This window comes from Daphnia carinata, chromosome 8, assembly GCF_022539665.2.
Source record: "Daphnia carinata strain CSIRO-1 chromosome 8, CSIRO_AGI_Dcar_HiC_V3, whole genome shotgun sequence".
Taxonomy (NCBI): domain Eukaryota; kingdom Metazoa; phylum Arthropoda; class Branchiopoda; order Diplostraca; family Daphniidae; genus Daphnia; species Daphnia carinata.
The window spans coordinates 4,979,662-4,996,063 of record NC_081338.1 but is presented as its reverse complement, the minus strand read 5'-3'; the positions used below and the strand labels follow the sequence as shown (position 1 = coordinate 4,996,063).

The window sequence follows — 16,402 nt, the reverse complement described above, 5'->3', positions numbered from 1 at the left end:
TTGGTTTTCAATTTACTACTCATTAACGTAAGTGCTGCAGCCATGATATAGATTTTTGTGGAGAAACTTCGCGTACAATGACGCAATCTTTTAACAGATAAATTATACTTAATCAACAATGACGCATTGTAGTATAGGTCTTTGAATCCCGTTGAATCGTCTGGCAATAAAGGATTGTTTAGAGTTGTTTGTAAAAGGAGGACCGCGTTTGGCATATGGTTACATATTGCCCGATCCATCATCATTCTGATATGCAAGATCCGCCTTTTGTCTTATTCTCTTTACAATTCCATGTATCCATGCATTGTGAAGATTGTATACACCCAACCCTGATTAACCCAGCATCTTAGTTTCATGCCACATTCAATTGTGTTCGCTTTTGTTTCTGCGACGTTTTTCCTCCACATCCTAGTACATTAAGTAATGATAAGTAAGGGCGCATTATGTTATGCGGAAATCAATATCGTAGCATTAATTACTGGCTTTTTACACCAGAAACTAGCGCGACCGAGTTTTCACACATTAGGCAATTACGGGAGAACCTAATATTTTATACTGTTAGTGCATCACTCCTCTTCGTGGAACCTTACCTTGTGCACCTATTTGTTATTTCTACTGATATTTTGGGTATTATTACAACATCGAAAGATATTAGTCATATCGCGTGTTTCTCCACGGGTGTTGATGTGTACGCTAGGCCTTGATCGGACTAACTTAGACAAACATCACAATGGCTTATAGACAGACATTATCAGGATTTGAATCCACAGAGAAAAAACATAAAATCTTGCATACCTTCAGTGTTTGTACCTAGGAAAACATCAAATCTTGCATACCTACAGTGTTTGTACCTAGGAAAACACAAACAACATTTTGAACGCCAGTCATTAAATAACACACACCCTAATAAAGAAAAAAACAATTTTCGGACACGTCAATAAAGACTTTAGGCCATTTTCTTTTTTTTTTTTCTGCGACCTTAGTCAAACGGAATTTTCTGAGGTATTCAAGATTGGGAAAGAATGGCGATATAAAAAAAATTGCCTTGTGAGATATACCTACAGTATTTACAGACGTGAAAGGCAAATATAATATATGAACACTAAACGTGATGGGGTGGGGGGAATGAACAATAAATAAATAAAACAAAATCACAGAATTTCTACCAAACCCTCTACGCACATACTATAGGGATATAACGGATTCTCCCAGAGACGCAAATGACTCAAATATTATATGCATAGAAAAGTACAATAGAAATGGACAAATCCCAGAATGAAAAAAATTCATTCAATAGGAACATACGAAAATCCATCGTACTGACTGGGCTGTGCAACAGTAAATTTAAATATTTCGTTCAAAATAATAAAGGACGCTAACAATTGTTCTGAGTCCAAATATCACGAAAGAAAATATCACGCAACGTTGTCACGCGTCCAAATCACATGCGGCTAACGTCCGGTTGACCTTCAACGACCGCTTCAGATAAGTCGGCTGGACAGTCACCATGGAACTCGGCATTATGCACACGCTTGAAATTATTAACAACCGTTAACTGTTGAACAAGTTGACGATTAGCTGAAGCAGATATGCGACGCACTTCTTTACTTATCGCATCGTCCTGATTATTGGCTTTATTGATTTGTCCACCTTCTTGAATTTGTGATACAACAGCCACTGCGTTGTTGCACATTTCTAAATCACCGCCATTAGACATCACCTTACTTCGATTATTAACTTGGCCGATAGGTGGCATGGCACCATTTCTAAAATTGACACCGGAGTCGACTGATAAATCGCGAAAAGTTCTAAGCATTCGACGCTGATTTGTTGATTTACTGTCGACGCCACCGACGCCATGCAACGTTCGACAAAAAGCGCTTGCTGTTGGATAGATAGTCATGCCTCTTGATTGGTAGCTGCTGCAATAGGAACTTCTGTTTTGACGTCCCCCCGGCCAACTTTTGCTATTCACGTGTTGATGCAGAGACAATTCAATTCCGCCACGATTGTGTCCTACACCTGAACTTGATTTTTTGTTGTAATCAGCAAAGTTGGCCAGGTAATGCCTGAGCGAGTTACGGAAATGCGGATGAGAAAATCCGAAAACTAAAGGATCTAGCACGACGGCTATTTTGGCGAAATAGGCCGGAATAGCTGTTGCCATGGGTGACAAAAGTTGTGAATCTTCTGAACCAAATTGTCCGATGAGCGTTACGACAGCGTAGGGCGTCCAGGCTGTCAGGTAAACAAGGATGAGCGTCACAACAATCTGAGCTGTTCGGATTTCTGTCTGTCGACGCAATTTGCGGAAGGCGCTGTTTTTCGAATTGATGCAAACCATTTGACGAGCGTGCCACATGACAGATGCCATAATGCGTCCATAACTTGCGCAAATTAGCAACAAGGGAAGCAAGAATCCAGTGGTGAGGAGTAGAATGTAGTATGCCCGGTTGGATGCTGTCCGCGTCGTGTAATCCCACGAACAACTTGTGAGCAGTCCTTCTGGAACGTATGCGGACCATCCGAAGAAAGGCAAACAGACGAGCATTCCGCAATGGAGCCAAATGAATCCGCACACTTTTTGAGCTTGAGATCTAGTCACTTTCCAGTGTCCATCTGCTAAACCCACTGACGACCTCGTGGCTGGACCAGCAATGGCAAGACACCGTTCGTACGCAATGGCGCTGAATGTCAGAATTGAAACAAGTCCGAAAAAGCCGATTCCCATTCCGTAGAGTTCACATCCTAATCGTCCAAAGGCCCACCGTCCATTGAAATTTGAATAAGCAGCCATTGAGTGAAGGGCTGATGCTGACATGTCACTAAGCGCCAAATTGATGATGAACGTATTGGCTGGTGGTGATCGTAATCGTTTGAATCTGTTTCGAATTTTGGAAAATCATCTGCTTTAGTGAATTGAGTAATCTAATACCCTCATGCGTGCGAGCCTTGTGAATTAATGCATAAAATCAATGGTTAGTAAACTCTAATTTAATAACATACCTCGAAAAGATGAGTAAAACCATTCCATTAGCCATAAGCCCGATGAAGCCGATAACTGAGACGATCAATCCCATAACGATAAACGCATTTGCCGGGAAATTTTCAATCAAGATCAGCTGTTCTTTGGTCCAAAACGAATCGTCACCATCATCAAATGATGGTATCAAAGAGTCGTTACGACGATCGATACTCGAATTTATCCAGTCGACTGCATTCCGCCAGACGTATTTTTCCAATGTTCGCTCCATCAGGTCTTGGCTGACGCTTGCTCGACTTCCGTTGAAATTCATCTCTTTGACGTAAAGGGGTGAAGAGGTTTGGCGTCCTTGAGGAAAAGAGATAGAAAGGCAAAATATAGCACACATCAAAATGCAATAAAATTACCGTACTGATTTCACAATGTCATAGGGAAATTTCACAGATAAAAATAACGTCGACATTCTTTTTTTATTTTCATACGTGTTTCCTCGATCCCCTCATTCCTTTTCTTTTAAATATCAGTTTCCTATATGGAAGTAGGAAACATGATTGGATTTTCAAGTAATAAAGACAGTTCTTCACGACATATAGGGCTCACCCCCGGGGGTTTTTTGTTCGCTGATCAAATGAATTGAAAAAAGCTCAACATAAGACTACACAGAGCATAGTTGAAAAGCTAGAAACTCTATAAAAAAAAAGAGAAAAGATGTTAATGGAAAAAGACATGTGCCTTTTCTTTTCCAAGTTGAATAAGATTGAATACCATTCTTTACATCTTTCACCACACTATCTTATGTCGTATTGCTCCTCTTTCTGACAATGTCCCTCGTACAATAGGCTGTTTTGAGTCAATGTTGGCTGTCAGTTTTATGACTGAAATTGAATATGTCTTTCCTACAGATGTCCATCTTCAAATGGATATACAATCGTAAAGCTCACCATTGAGGAAACATGTGCACAATGAATGAAATCAATAGATGGGGAAGCAAACGTGCAGACACAGTTGGATTACTGCCTATAATGATGATTAAATTTAAGATAAAGCAGAAAAATTGGTAAAGTAAAAGCATTCTAACTACAAATTACTAAGAAATACAAATCACCTCATTCTGGTTCACTAAAAAGACTTCGAAAGGGCCACACCTGAAAGAGATTTCAAAACAGCGACATTTCCTTGGCGAATAGCAGAAATGAATACGAACAGGTGTGCAAAATGCAACCATGACATTCACGCAGAGGTAGTGTGTTACCCGTTTTTTTCAAGACACTAAAAACGTTTTGGCATTTTCCATAATTTAAAAATTTGGCCTACAGAGAACTTAAATGAGATGTCTACATGAGGTCATGTGGGTCGCAGTACTGCCACTGTTCTTGGGCGCCTCTTTGCCCTACTATGTCTACGCCCTAAAGACAAATGGTTTGCTTTCATTTGCCAAATTGATTGCAGTATATATTATTTTTTGGCACAAAAACAAAGAATGCTCCAAATAAAATTGGTAAATAAAACATGTTTTTCTTTTAAGGATCGATAACAGCTTTCTGCGATATTGATCGTTTATATCATTTTCACTGGGGTGATGCAGAGTAAACACGATCGTGAATCGCCATATCAAATGACAAAAGCTTTTTTGAAATTTTGAATATGAATAGCTAATGTGCGAGGTGGCGACGTACACATAACCCTTTACAAACAAGGTGAAGTAGACTGTGTAGATCAATTAAAATTCACGACAGTTAATCTGACGGAACTTACCTCCTTAGAGTTTGGCATTCAAATGCATGTATTAACCGTAGGAAAATCTTAGGATTCGACCGGATCAGCTTGGCGAGCTCTACTGCTATCGTGCCTAGACCACGTCTGTATATTTACGTATGTAAATCTGCTTAACGCAAGTAAATTATCAGTGGGCACATTCATATGCAATCATCGTCCATTATACCATAGCCTCTAAGGCAAATGAATAATAAACAAGCTGCATACAACAACAGTTAAATATACATTTTAATTCAGAAATAGGATTTGGCCTGGTCTTCTAAGCCTCTCTGTATAAGAATGAATGTCTTCAAATATATTCTTTTATCAGACAATCAACGTTCGTGCTATTATTTCTTTTGACGAAGACGCACTGCCGAATACACCATTGCCTATGCATAAATGTTTTTTTATACTATGTTACATAGAGCGAACATGGTAGATGAGAAGCGATACGGCACGTACGAACTTATTGTCCCACTTGACTCGTTTTGATCTTAGATTGTTCAAAAGGGAAATAACTGAATGAGCAAATCGTAATTGCATAATAGTTTTACGTTTGAAACGTCTAATCGTTAAACGGCAGGTGAGTTGTACAACCCAATTGGACAAAATTTACATTTATTTGATTTTAAGGTTGTACCTGTTATGATGCGTTGACAAATAGAGCACGAGCCAATGGAGAGAAATCGTCGTGCAAGACTTTGTTTCAAGTACCGCCTTATCTGATTGACTGATGCTGTGTGGATCTCACTTTCTACGCTTCTGCTAAACATACTAGTCTTTATAGCGGCTACGAGATTTAAGGGCATGCGCCTAGACCGTCTTACGAAAAGCATAGGATAAGGCCTTCGAAGCAGCAGGTTTCCTGTCTAATTAACGTAACGTCAGAAAGATCAATGGCCTGAGTTATCATGGAGGACCAATATTAGTTGTTCATTGTTTTCATTGAATTTATGGACTGCTCCTATAAATAATAATTAAAATTAAATGGATAAAGATTGAATATGAGACAGCTGACGTAACTTACACATTTTCTCATGTTTTTTTTATCAGCTACATACTTTATACTCGGTCTTTGAGAACTGGCATTGTACCGTCTTAATCCTAATTCAGAATTCAATTTATTATAATCTTCCACAGAATCTTTTCCAACAGGATTAAAAATCACGAGGGTTATACGATAGTGGAAGAAACTTTTCTTTACACCACCTGAAAATAGAAAATCTATTTAAATAAATATTATGATTAATTTTTTTGGATTGTAAATTTACGTAATATCTGTGCTTACAAGTGTGAGAAATCGTAGGCTTATATTATGTTTAATCATATTATTATATAATTGATCATACCCATATATTTTGACGGAAATCTTCCATCCTGGAAACGTATCCAATTTAATGTACCTAACCGATGCTATGCTGCTGTTGCTAGCGTGAACACGAGAGCTCAACTATGAAAAAGCTTCGTTCCCGATTCATTCCGCATCGAATCATTCCTCTTGCTCCTATAAGAAAAGGATCGACAAGAGTAATATGAGATCGGGGGCAATAATCTCACCGTGCAGACTGATCTCGCTGGACGCCAACAATGGGAAAAAGAGCTTCATATTCCTCGAAAACTAAATACCACATAAATCAAGAAAGAGTACATAACACTTAATAATACACATTTTACTTACATTAATGTTCTTTAGTATTGTATAGGATGGATATGGTAATACTGGGTTACACACATAACTTCAAAAAAAAATGTAATTGAGAATCCATCTGCTGGTGGTATTATTGGACTTTTTAAATGGAGACTATTATTAGACACGGAGGACTGTGCTGCGGCAGGTATTGAAGCTAAGTGATACTTGAACGAGGAAAAGGAATAAAGAAATACCAAGTGCTGGACTAATCTATAAATAAGATTACGTGGCAGATGTGTGCGGTATAGAAATACATTTGTAAATAAAATTCTAGAGAGCAAGGATGAGTTCACAAGTTAGGAATCCAATTATAATGTGAGGGATGTCAAAAGATTTTTCCTCCTTACTACGTGAAGAGTCAAGTTGTTCGTTTAATAATGGCAATCGTAAGTGAATATTCCGCCCACGTATAACTACCGTCTACACCGTTCTTTTAAACAACTTCCACTATATGAAATGGAACACATCGAATCAAGTGACAACCTTTATGAACCCCATAAACATCGAATAATATCTTAAAATTTAACTTAATCCTATTTAAATCTATAGACCATTTTAATAATTGGCTCAGAACGTAAAATATAAATCGGGTTTGTAGGAAAGAGTTCTTTCTATTGACTTTGCCACAAATCCCAGGAAACCATGTCGCGACGACACGACAAGGGGAATAATCACTTGATCTGGCGTCAGTTGCATGCACAAACGAAATCAGAATGGAACTAGCTCTCGAAAAATTCTTAATAATTAGATACGAGTTTATGCAGGCGAGTTGCAAAGAGTACGTACGCAGTGTTCACCATGCTAAATCCAGTAACGTTTCAGTCTACCTTATTTTTTGCTCATCATGTCTGTAAAAAGTTCAAAGTTTGGGCTTCCAAGATTTTACTAATTAAAATTGGAAAGAAAAGTTGAATTACGTATAAAGGCGAGTAGCCGATACTGCCAGGGATTTATTAAAATCTAATTGGTTTTATTCGCATCGCTATGCCCCTCGACACATTCTTTTACTACGATCTAGACCCACCTAATGAGTGATAACGCCAATGCTAAATCTTGGCAAGCCTTAACGGAGATATTTGGAAAATTCGTTTACTTACTCATTTTGCAGTGAGTGAAATGACGCCTGCTGTTGCCCCTTTGCTGTGTGAGTACTACTCGTATCATCCAATTACTTGGCTATTTTTTTTTTCTCGCCGCTTCTTTTTCCTTATTACACGTGTTGGGAGTCCCGCTGGCTGGCTCCATCAGGGCCCGTATTGTTGCCTTCTTCCTAGATAACAAGAAAAAGTAGAGTGTTTTTGTATGTACGTAAAGATTTCCTCCACAAGAAAGAGGGGGAGAAATCAGTTCTTTTTCTACTTACGTAGGGGCAGAGAAATAAACAGTAGTCGGGCAAACGTGAAAAAGGAGTAGACAGAACAAAAAAGAAAAAAATAAATCGATTTTGAGGTTCTATCGTGAGCGAGATCTTGTAGACGTATGTTCCTCAGGAAAGGGGTATAATACGTTTCCATATGTATACTGCTGATGTCGTGGATCCTGCCCGTTTCTTTGGACTATAAAGAAACGGCTGCTTGGCTGGTGCTAGGATCGACATGTTACACGTCGCCATGGTGATATTGTTTACCTTGAAACAAAATGAAAAAAAAAAAACCTTTACATTTAGAAGTTTGCTTTTGACGTTTTAAAATAATAACTTTTTGGATGGGATGCTGCACATGGCTTCGTCACGTAAATCAAACATCATGTGTCTTTCGGGCACCTTAGGTAATTCTTTCGGCGAGATCTGTCGAATGCGCCGCAACAGTTGAAGATCTTTAAGGTAAAAAAGAATATTAAATTTTTGTTTAACGAATCAAAAGAGCTATACAAACACATAGTGCATACCACTTGTTTGAACAAAAGGACTTCTAAGGTGTGTACTCAATATTTATGAATCTGTCTTCTTTTCAAAGGGGATTCTATGTCCGCTCGTGCAGAATCTCGTGATTGAAATAACAAGGATTTTCTTTATTACTTTCATCTCTTTCCACTCGTTCGGGGGTTTGCCAATCACAGCTATTTTGATCAAAGGAAGACGGACCGAGATGGGATTTTTCATCCGCAACCATGTCACGTCATTAGACGTGTGCCTATAAAGAGGAAGAAAAATCAACAAAAAAAAAGTTTTATCTTTGCTATATAAGTCCTTTTGATGCTGGTCGAACTATGCGGGCAAGCTTATGCTGGAAGCAGGTCTTTTTCCACGTAACTGCGCTGCGCCGGATTTCTTCAAATCAAAGCCTTTCGACTTCTATCATTTCTCTCCATGTTATCGACGACGTTGTCCAATACAATCTTTATTTTCTATGAAATTCTACGCATTAATAAAAACAGGTTAATTTCTAAAAAAAATGTCATTGTAGAAAAATAATGAGATTTTTCAAGTTCTTGAAGTAACAATGGCTTCAAATCCATCGTAGCCTAATGTCAAACCATTTTTTGGTTTGAGTGTTGGTAGAGGGCGATCAGGGATAGGCCGGAATTCGAACGCTTTTAGCAAGCAACTCATAAACAAGAAATACGTATTACGAGCCAAGGGTTCTCCTAAACAAGCCCTTTTGCCTAAAGTGATAAAAATAGTACACAGGTCAACGACTTGTTGGAATGCTGGAGAAATCTAAAGGTTACCAGCACTGAACGGTAAAAGGTGATCAGTTTTGATTAATTTCCTGCCGTCTGGAGTCAGGTGCCTCTCAGGATGGAAAATTTCCGGTTCCTTCCAAAATTCGTTGTCATGGTGAACCGTAAACAGATTCAATGTTACGACGCTTTCCTTTTTTTTTAAATCAGAAGACAAGGAAACAGCCAACATGTGAAATATTAGTTAGTTTTTTTGTTTTTTTTTCAAGTAAAAACAAATGTTTGAGTCTTTCCAATTTAACAGAAGGTTTACCTTAGGAATAGAATAGCCATGGAGATGAGTGTCCCTTAAAGCTTTGTGCGCTACAGCCAGCGGAGTGATGTTTGCAAGACGCTGTGCTTCCATCAGGGCGGCTTCCGTATACACCAAACTTGATTAGTGCACAAGGAGGAAAAAAAAATGTTGAAACACGAAACATTGTTGTTATTGCAAAACAGTTATATAATGAGAACCTGGAACGATGGGCCAATTGAGGTAGAGAATCACCACAAACTTGATCGAGTTCTTTTTGAATTTTTAGCTGGATTTCTGGATGATGTAAAAGGTACAAAAGGGCGAAACCGATAGAACCGCTCGTCGTTTCGGCTCCGGCGATAAATAAATCAATAATAACTCCTATCAACTGGTTCTCTACAGACATTTTTTTCCCGCTCTATTGGAGTCATATTCCTTTTGATCTAGAATGAATGTTGATTAGTTGTACCGTGGAATGAAGAATCTCCTTCGGATTGACGCTTCGTCATTTCTTGCAGATAGACGTCAATAAAATCTCTCGGTTCATCATCTGATCGATCCGTGACATGCTCCTGAATTCTATCCTGTTTAAATTCATTAATAATTAAGAAGAAATTCGTTGAATTTATTTGAAATAAATTCTTACCCGAATAAAATCTTGAAGCGGCGAAAAAAGATCGTTACGTAATCCTAGGAAGTTCCTCGTCATAGACGGGAATAGGCGTAGAAAAATTGCCGGAACTGGAATATTAGCCCGCGTAAAGTTTGCACTGTGGATGAAACTGTCGACAATTTCGAGGAGGTGGGCGAGTCGAACATCATCCCTTTTGAACCGTTCCCCTCCAATCAACGCCCACAAAATGTTAATTAGCGACAAGTTGAACATGCCTCTGAAATCCACCGGCTGATTACGTGCTGATTGCAAACGTATTTCATCCATTAAGTCATCAATTTCTTCATGAATCAACCCCTCGGACGAAGTTTTCCCAAAACCTAGATCTTTTAAATGACGTAGAGCAAATCTCCGTTGTTCTTGCCATTCTGGCCCGTCATTATGCACAATTCCTATTTTTTTTAAATAAAAAAGGATTAAGAATGACTCAAATTTTTGGGTAGCAATTTACCGAGGCGTTGACCAAAAGTTCGTTCCCTTCTAGCTGCATTGTTAGGTCGCCCAGCCAGATCATCATTGTATAGAGCTTCTTTGATAGCTTCGTATCCACAGACGGAAATGAACGGCTGACTGGGTCCTAAATAGAAGCCCGTTACTGGTCCGTATTGATCGGCTAACTTTTTGAGTCCCAGATGAGGATATTCCGGATCAAGTTTCGATAGGAATGGGATGTAACCCGCCAAAGGCAGTCCTCTAGGTCCTTTTGATTGAAGAGAAAAAGTGACACATCATTATTGATCATCAGGGTGTGTAACATTCCCATAATCTAATTAGGGCTAGTGTTGTACAGAAATGGGCAAGCTGAAGTTACCGACGTACGCATAATGAGAAGGGGGGCACGAGATCATCAAAATATCCTTTCTGCCCTCACAACATTGCTGAAGCACTAGCAAAGTTACTTATCTAAGATTTAGTAACATGAACTGTGCCAACTCTGACATAGTTAAGGTGTCTGTGTACACTTGTGGGATATATCCTTCGGCTAGATTGTGTACATGCATGCAAAACTTTCCTCAGCACTTGGTATTATCTGGATTGATTGACAATTGGTACCCAAAACTTTTCACCAATCCTTCTTTGGAAGGGGTCAAACTAATACTTTTAGAATACTGCATAAAGAAATAGAAACGTGGGCTTACCCGGTGGGAAATTAGACGGTCGAATGGATGCTTTGATGAGCAGGGCAAAGAGTATGACTGCTACCAGAATTTCAGTTAGCATTTTTTGTTCGTTTATCGTTCAGTGATGGGAAAGGGTGACCGACGAATGGCCTCCTTGGAAAATATTGTTTGAAAACTCTAGGGCTCCAAAAGCAACGAAACGAATAATTTTCGATTGAAAAACAATTTGAAAATGCTGTGGGCAATTCTAGAATAACTAAACAGCATCAGAAAGCATGCTGAGTTACCCCATGGACACACACGACTGACCAGAAACTGTCTACAAACAAGCTCATAACAATGCTTAGTGTTTCCCGAAACGATTTTCTTAAAAGTCTAAAACAAAAAGGAAAAAAAGAATCGAGAAAAAAAAGTCGGATATTATAACCCTTTTTATATTACGAAACACGTTTTCCTTCTGAGAGGGGAGATTGTCGGCCCTTCGGGTTCGAGAACATGCAACGTCATCTTTATTCCGAGCCTCCTAAGGACCGATTAACAATTATGACCTTGAACATTTCCGTGCTGACATTTCTCTTTTGTTGATGACTAGAATGTTTTGAGGTCGTCTCTTTTATTTTAATCCAGGAAGCCAGTAAGAACGAATCCAATCGCTGAGCCGTTAACGAAAATCGGAAATCTAAGCACTCACCACTCAGCATTCCTTGGGGTGTAATTGGATTTATTGGCCGCTTATCGGGCTTCCTTTTTCTCGTGATGCGATTTTGTTTTCAATGCTTCAAAAATTTGAAAAAGTGATGATCTTTATTAATAGGTGGCAGCACTTTTCGGCGACGGCAATCAGAGAAAATGCCCTTTCTGCATGAAATTGTCGGTTTAACAATATGCTAACGAAGAATAGAACAGGTTTAAACCTGAAAATTGCGAAAACTGTTGGCTGTGCAGAATTATAGCCAAATCGAATGTCACGTATAACCGGTAAGAAGCTTTTGCTTTGTATTCAACTCCCACTCTTGCCTGTTAACTCGCTTGACTGGCAGCCGACGAAAGAGTTGTTCTGCCAGCATACGTGTGCTCAGCAGAATTTTCCACAATTGACGTACGCGAAAAGTAAATAGCTTTTGAATATGCCACCACATTATTTATGTGGTGTGTGACAGATAAAATTTTGAACACGAGCTGTGTAACTTGCACAATAATTTTTTTTGTCCATCATTGGTATACAAATGGCGTCCATGTTGAATAAATTCGTCGTACACAGGAGTTCGTTCAAACGTGAAATGTATAACAACCTTTCTTTAGTCCTTTAATTCACCTATTTAAATAACGCGAAAGAAAATAATAATCTAATAAAGGCGATTTTTCTTTATATATTCCAGATATCTGTGCCCATCTGGGATACGTTTTACCACAATTGGGATGAATGGCTGTGTGCGGTTTCCCACGTGCAAATTGACGTCAGCGGTTGAGTAACGCTTCAAATAGGTATGAAGAAATTGAGACTGAAACCTGCACAACCGCAAAAACATTTGTATTTACTTTTGGTTGAAAACCTAGAAACAGACACGGCACGTCGTAGTGAGCAGAGAGGTATAAAAACGATGAATATTAGTCTAATATTTCGATACTGCAAAATTATCACGAACACTGTACCTTCTTAAAATGTTACGTTACGGCATTGTTTTCCTGATTGCATGCAGCTTGGCTGCCATAACTGCCAGTGAGGTAAATTAAAATTCATTTCTTTTATGGCTTTAAAATTTATCTGAAAAATGAAAATTGATTGTTTCCAAAGGTAGAAGAGAGGCAGTATGCAACTTGTGCTGGAACTTTGGTAGCCAATGCAGATGGAACGAGATCCTGCGTTACCCAAGTTGGCATTTCCAGCACCGGCTACCCCATCTACAGGGTAAAACAAATTAAAACTATAAATATCCAATTCCATATATAGACGTTACATTTGTGTTAAACAGGTGACAAACCTTAATACTGGAGTTACGAGCTTCGTAACACAAAATGGCTTCAATGCTTCTGGTCAGCCCACCTACAGCGTTAGCCCAACGTACCCCATGACAACCTACGTCAATACCTGTACTGGGACAATCGTAACCAACAGTGATGGAACAAGGTCCTGCGTCACAACAGTCGGCACTTCCAGCCTTGGCTACCCCATCCAGACGGTATAAGAATGATGTGCGAACATTATTTCTAATGAATGTCTAATTTTAGCTCCTTTTGTAGGTAACAAATTTGAACACAGGAACCACTAGCTACGTTACACAAACCGGTGTCAACTCGGTAGGACAACCCGTTTATAGCGTAACACCGACGTATCCGGCCAGCACCACTACCGCCGCTACCACCTGTGCTGGACAAACGGTCACAAATAGCGATGGTAGCCGATCTTGCGTCACTCAGGTGGGCACGTCAAACACTGGCTATCCTATTTATCAGGTACGAACAATGTCCGTCCAAAAATCATCTACAAACAATGGCAGATTAACACGTTTGTGTTTCAGGTCACAAACTTGAACACTGGCGTCACGAATTACGTGCAACAAACGGGTACGAACACAGCAACTCAGCCTACTTACTGTACACCTACAGCTTATCCAGTCAACACCAACTACGCCTGTACTGGAACATTGGTGACAAATAGCGATGGCACCAGATCGTGCGTTACCACAGTAGGAACGTCCAGCACTGGATACCCAATCAGCCAAGTAAATCTAATTAAAATATTATTTTTTCTAACAAAACTACAATATTGTTAGTGGATGATTTATGAAATTGTTAAAATCAGGTTACCAACTTGAACACCGGCATCACCAGTTACGTGACGCAGAATGGAGTGAACGCCGCAGGTCAACCTACCTACAGCGTTACCCCGTATTATCCTGCCCCAGCTCCTGCTCCAGCCCCTGCTCCAGCCCCTGCTCCAGCCCCTGCTCCAGCCCCTGCTCCAGCCCCTGCTCCAGCCCCTGCTCCAGCTCCTGCTCCAGCCCCTGCTCCAGCCCCTGCACCAGCCCCTGCACCAGCCCCTGCTCCAGCCCCTGCACCAGCCCCTGCACCAGCTCCCGCCCCTGCTCCGGCCCCTGCACCAGCAACTCTTGCTCCTGCTCCCGCTCCTGTAACAGCTGCTCCTGTTACTTCCGCTCCCGTTGTCGACCCTTTCTTTGGTTAAGTTCCAAAGACAACCCCGTACCCCTAGCTGATTCACATTCTGTTAATGACAGCTGTCGTGGACCCAATGCCCTTGCTTCTTTTTTTATGGACAATCTAATAAAACACTTTCAATTTAATGGTTACAAAAAAATTACATTCGGTGATGGAATGCTAGTCAACGTGCATTGCTAGTATGTAAAAGAAATAAAATACACAGTTGATATACAAACCATTTTCTATAGAAAAATTTTTTTTTTTGAGAAGTAAATCCCAGAAGGAATTTTGAAGAAAGTAAAGACGAGTACAACTGATCAGTAAAAAGAGTTCATTAGATTTAATTACAATCATTAAGACACCAACGATTTAACTAGTACAAGAAGACTGACCTTGTTGCACGGAATCAATAGAGAACGAAGACAACTGGGGATTTTCGTGCCGGCTTTATGCTGGAGGGCACTACACCTCATTGTGTGTTATCTGGTATACGTGTTACCCTTCACGTAGGCTGGCAACGTGTTACGGATTGACAGCCAAGCTATTTTTTTGTTCTCACCCCGCCGTCTATTCTTTTGGCAAATGAATGTCGTGCCGATATCGTTGGGGATGGGGGGAGAAAATAAAAAAGGACAAGTCATTCATCTGCAAATTCTAAAGAAAAGTTAAAATGGGCCTATGTACTTCGCCACTGGCGCATGACCAAATGGTACCCAAATATTTATGACGATTTGTCATTGGCTCCGTTTCCCATCACGTGCCTACGTGACTTGAACGGCGTTTTTTTTTTTTTACTCGAAAGTCTTCCACGTGAAGTCCCTCCTCCCTGTTGTAAATATAGTAAGTCCTACTATAAAAGCCGGTTGTCTTACCCATCAACTCATCATCAGTCAACAGTCAGATTCTCACAGCAGCAGCTAACTAACCAACTGGTGAGTTCTGGCATTCCTCAAAAAATCAATTCCTATTGGATAGAAAATATGAAAATCAAATTTAGTGTTATCAATAATAATATCAAAGTATACGCTAAAGCAATAATTTAAAATACAGAATAATCTAAATAAAATGGATACCCTGACGACAGTCAACGTTGCTGCCGTCCAAAGCACCTGGGCCATCGTCAAGAAAGACTTGAGTACTCATGCTCCTGCCTTCTATGTGGCGTGAGTACCATAGCAATCTGAAATAAAAACAATTAGTACTTACTTTTTAATTGAAATGAATATCTCGGTGATAGATTGCTGACTGCCCATCCGGAATATCAGCCCATGTTCCCAACCATTGCCAACGTTCCCGCTGGAGAACTGTTGAACAATGCTGCATTGAAAGTAAGCACAGATTGTAACAAAGCATTTTTCAATTGGATATCATCAATTATCTAGACAACTATTAACTTACAATTAGACCTTGTCGGTGAATGTACTGTCTAAATTGTCGGAATTGATCGACTGCATGGGAAATCCGGATACTTTGAACGCTCAACTTGTTGATTTGGCTAATGAGCACAAGAGCCGTGGAACAACCCGTGCCCATTTTGATGTAAGTAAAAATTTTTAAAAAAATTCGATCTGAAAATGAATTGAACATAAAATATTGGATTAAAAAAATTAACTTAACAATTGAAAATGCAGAACTTGTCCAAGGTGTTGATCGACTTCTTGGCTGCCAACCTGGGAGGAGAATTCACTCCAGAAGCCCACCAAGCCTGGACGGCTACCATGCAAGGTATTAACACCGTTGTCGAAGCATCTTCCTAAGTCAGAAGAAGAAAAGAAAGATAACAAAAAAAAATTAATAACAATAAAAAGTAGCCTTTTGTCTCAAAAACAATTGAGTTTGGTAAAGACATATGTAAATAAAACGATAAACATGTAACCCTCTAAATGAAAAAATACAATTTGGCATCTAATTAAAATTGATTTCAATTTTTTTATATACAATTTCAATTTCCAACCATAGATTAATTTAGAAATAGAAGTTCGAAAATGGCATTAAAGAAAAACAGGAAATCGCCAATAGAGCAGTCATCTGAGAATGTCGACTGCCACTTGTTACAATCTTAGTTGGAAGTCGCCATGGCTGCTTTGTTTGGCACATCCTG

General features: G+C 39.5%; 4 protein-coding genes across 9 annotated transcripts; 2 read left to right on the top strand and 2 right to left on the bottom strand.

The window, feature by feature from the left end:
- Positions 1-942: 942 nt before the first annotated feature.
- On the bottom strand, positions 943-8,614 carry LOC130703886 (rhodopsin-like). 5 transcript variants are annotated; one of them, XM_057525340.2, is made up of 9 exons: positions 8,319-8,614; positions 8,129-8,246; positions 7,795-8,058; positions 7,529-7,701; positions 6,091-6,245; positions 5,769-5,950; positions 5,382-5,705; positions 3,007-3,331; positions 943-2,882 (listed from the first exon to the last, which is right to left on the bottom strand). In XM_057525340.2, the coding sequence occupies exons 7-9, from the start codon at positions 5,575-5,577 to the stop codon at positions 1,442-1,444; spliced, it is 1,962 nt and encodes a 653-aa protein (XP_057381323.1). In that variant the 5' UTR covers positions 5,578-5,705; positions 5,769-5,950; positions 6,091-6,245; positions 7,529-7,701; positions 7,795-8,058; positions 8,129-8,246; positions 8,319-8,614; the 3' UTR covers positions 943-1,441. The 5 variants fall into 5 exon arrangements, with proteins under 5 accessions (XP_057381323.1, XP_057381325.1, XP_057381329.1 ...); XM_057525342.2 differs by lacking the exons at positions 5,382-5,705; positions 5,769-5,950; positions 6,091-6,245; ... (2 more) ...; positions 8,129-8,246; positions 8,319-8,614 and adding exons at positions 3,391-3,511; positions 3,584-3,670; positions 3,749-4,000; positions 4,089-4,336; XM_057525346.2 differs by lacking the exons at positions 5,382-5,705; positions 5,769-5,950; positions 6,091-6,245; ... (2 more) ...; positions 8,129-8,246; positions 8,319-8,614 and adding exons at positions 3,391-3,670; positions 3,749-3,858; positions 3,925-4,000; positions 4,089-4,336.
- A 140-nt stretch (positions 8,615-8,754) lies between these two features.
- On the bottom strand, positions 8,755-11,472 carry LOC130703892 (methyl farnesoate epoxidase-like). The gene is made up of 8 exons (XM_057525352.2): positions 11,161-11,472; positions 10,473-10,721; positions 9,995-10,413; positions 9,818-9,932; positions 9,567-9,744; positions 9,367-9,484; positions 9,102-9,246; positions 8,755-9,035 (listed from the first exon to the last, which is right to left on the bottom strand). Exons 1-8 carry the CDS (start codon positions 11,240-11,242, stop codon positions 8,854-8,856), a joined length of 1,488 nt encoding a protein of 495 aa, XP_057381335.1. The 5' UTR covers positions 11,243-11,472; the 3' UTR covers positions 8,755-8,853.
- A 1,267-nt stretch (positions 11,473-12,739) lies between these two features.
- LOC130703896 (mucin-5AC-like) lies at positions 12,740-14,536 on the top strand. 2 transcript variants are annotated; one of them, XM_059496448.1, is made up of 7 exons: positions 12,740-12,867; positions 12,938-13,051; positions 13,116-13,322; positions 13,384-13,596; positions 13,662-13,865; positions 13,946-14,051; positions 14,178-14,536. In XM_059496448.1, the coding sequence occupies exons 1-7, from the start codon at positions 12,805-12,807 to the stop codon at positions 14,324-14,326; spliced, it is 1,056 nt and encodes a 351-aa protein (XP_059352431.1). In that variant the 5' UTR covers positions 12,740-12,804; the 3' UTR covers positions 14,327-14,536. The 2 variants fall into 2 exon arrangements, with proteins under 2 accessions (XP_059352431.1, XP_057381340.1); XM_057525357.2 differs by having other exon boundaries at positions 13,946-14,536.
- Positions 14,537-15,142: 606 nt separating this feature from the next.
- On the top strand, positions 15,143-16,086 carry LOC130703902 (body wall hemoglobin-like). Its single transcript, XM_057525365.2, has 5 exons — positions 15,143-15,233; positions 15,352-15,464; positions 15,539-15,629; positions 15,706-15,840; positions 15,933-16,086. Exons 2-5 carry the CDS (start codon positions 15,367-15,369, stop codon positions 16,056-16,058), a joined length of 450 nt encoding a protein of 149 aa, XP_057381348.1. The 5' UTR covers positions 15,143-15,233; positions 15,352-15,366; the 3' UTR covers positions 16,059-16,086.
- Positions 16,087-16,402: the final 316 nt, after the last annotated feature.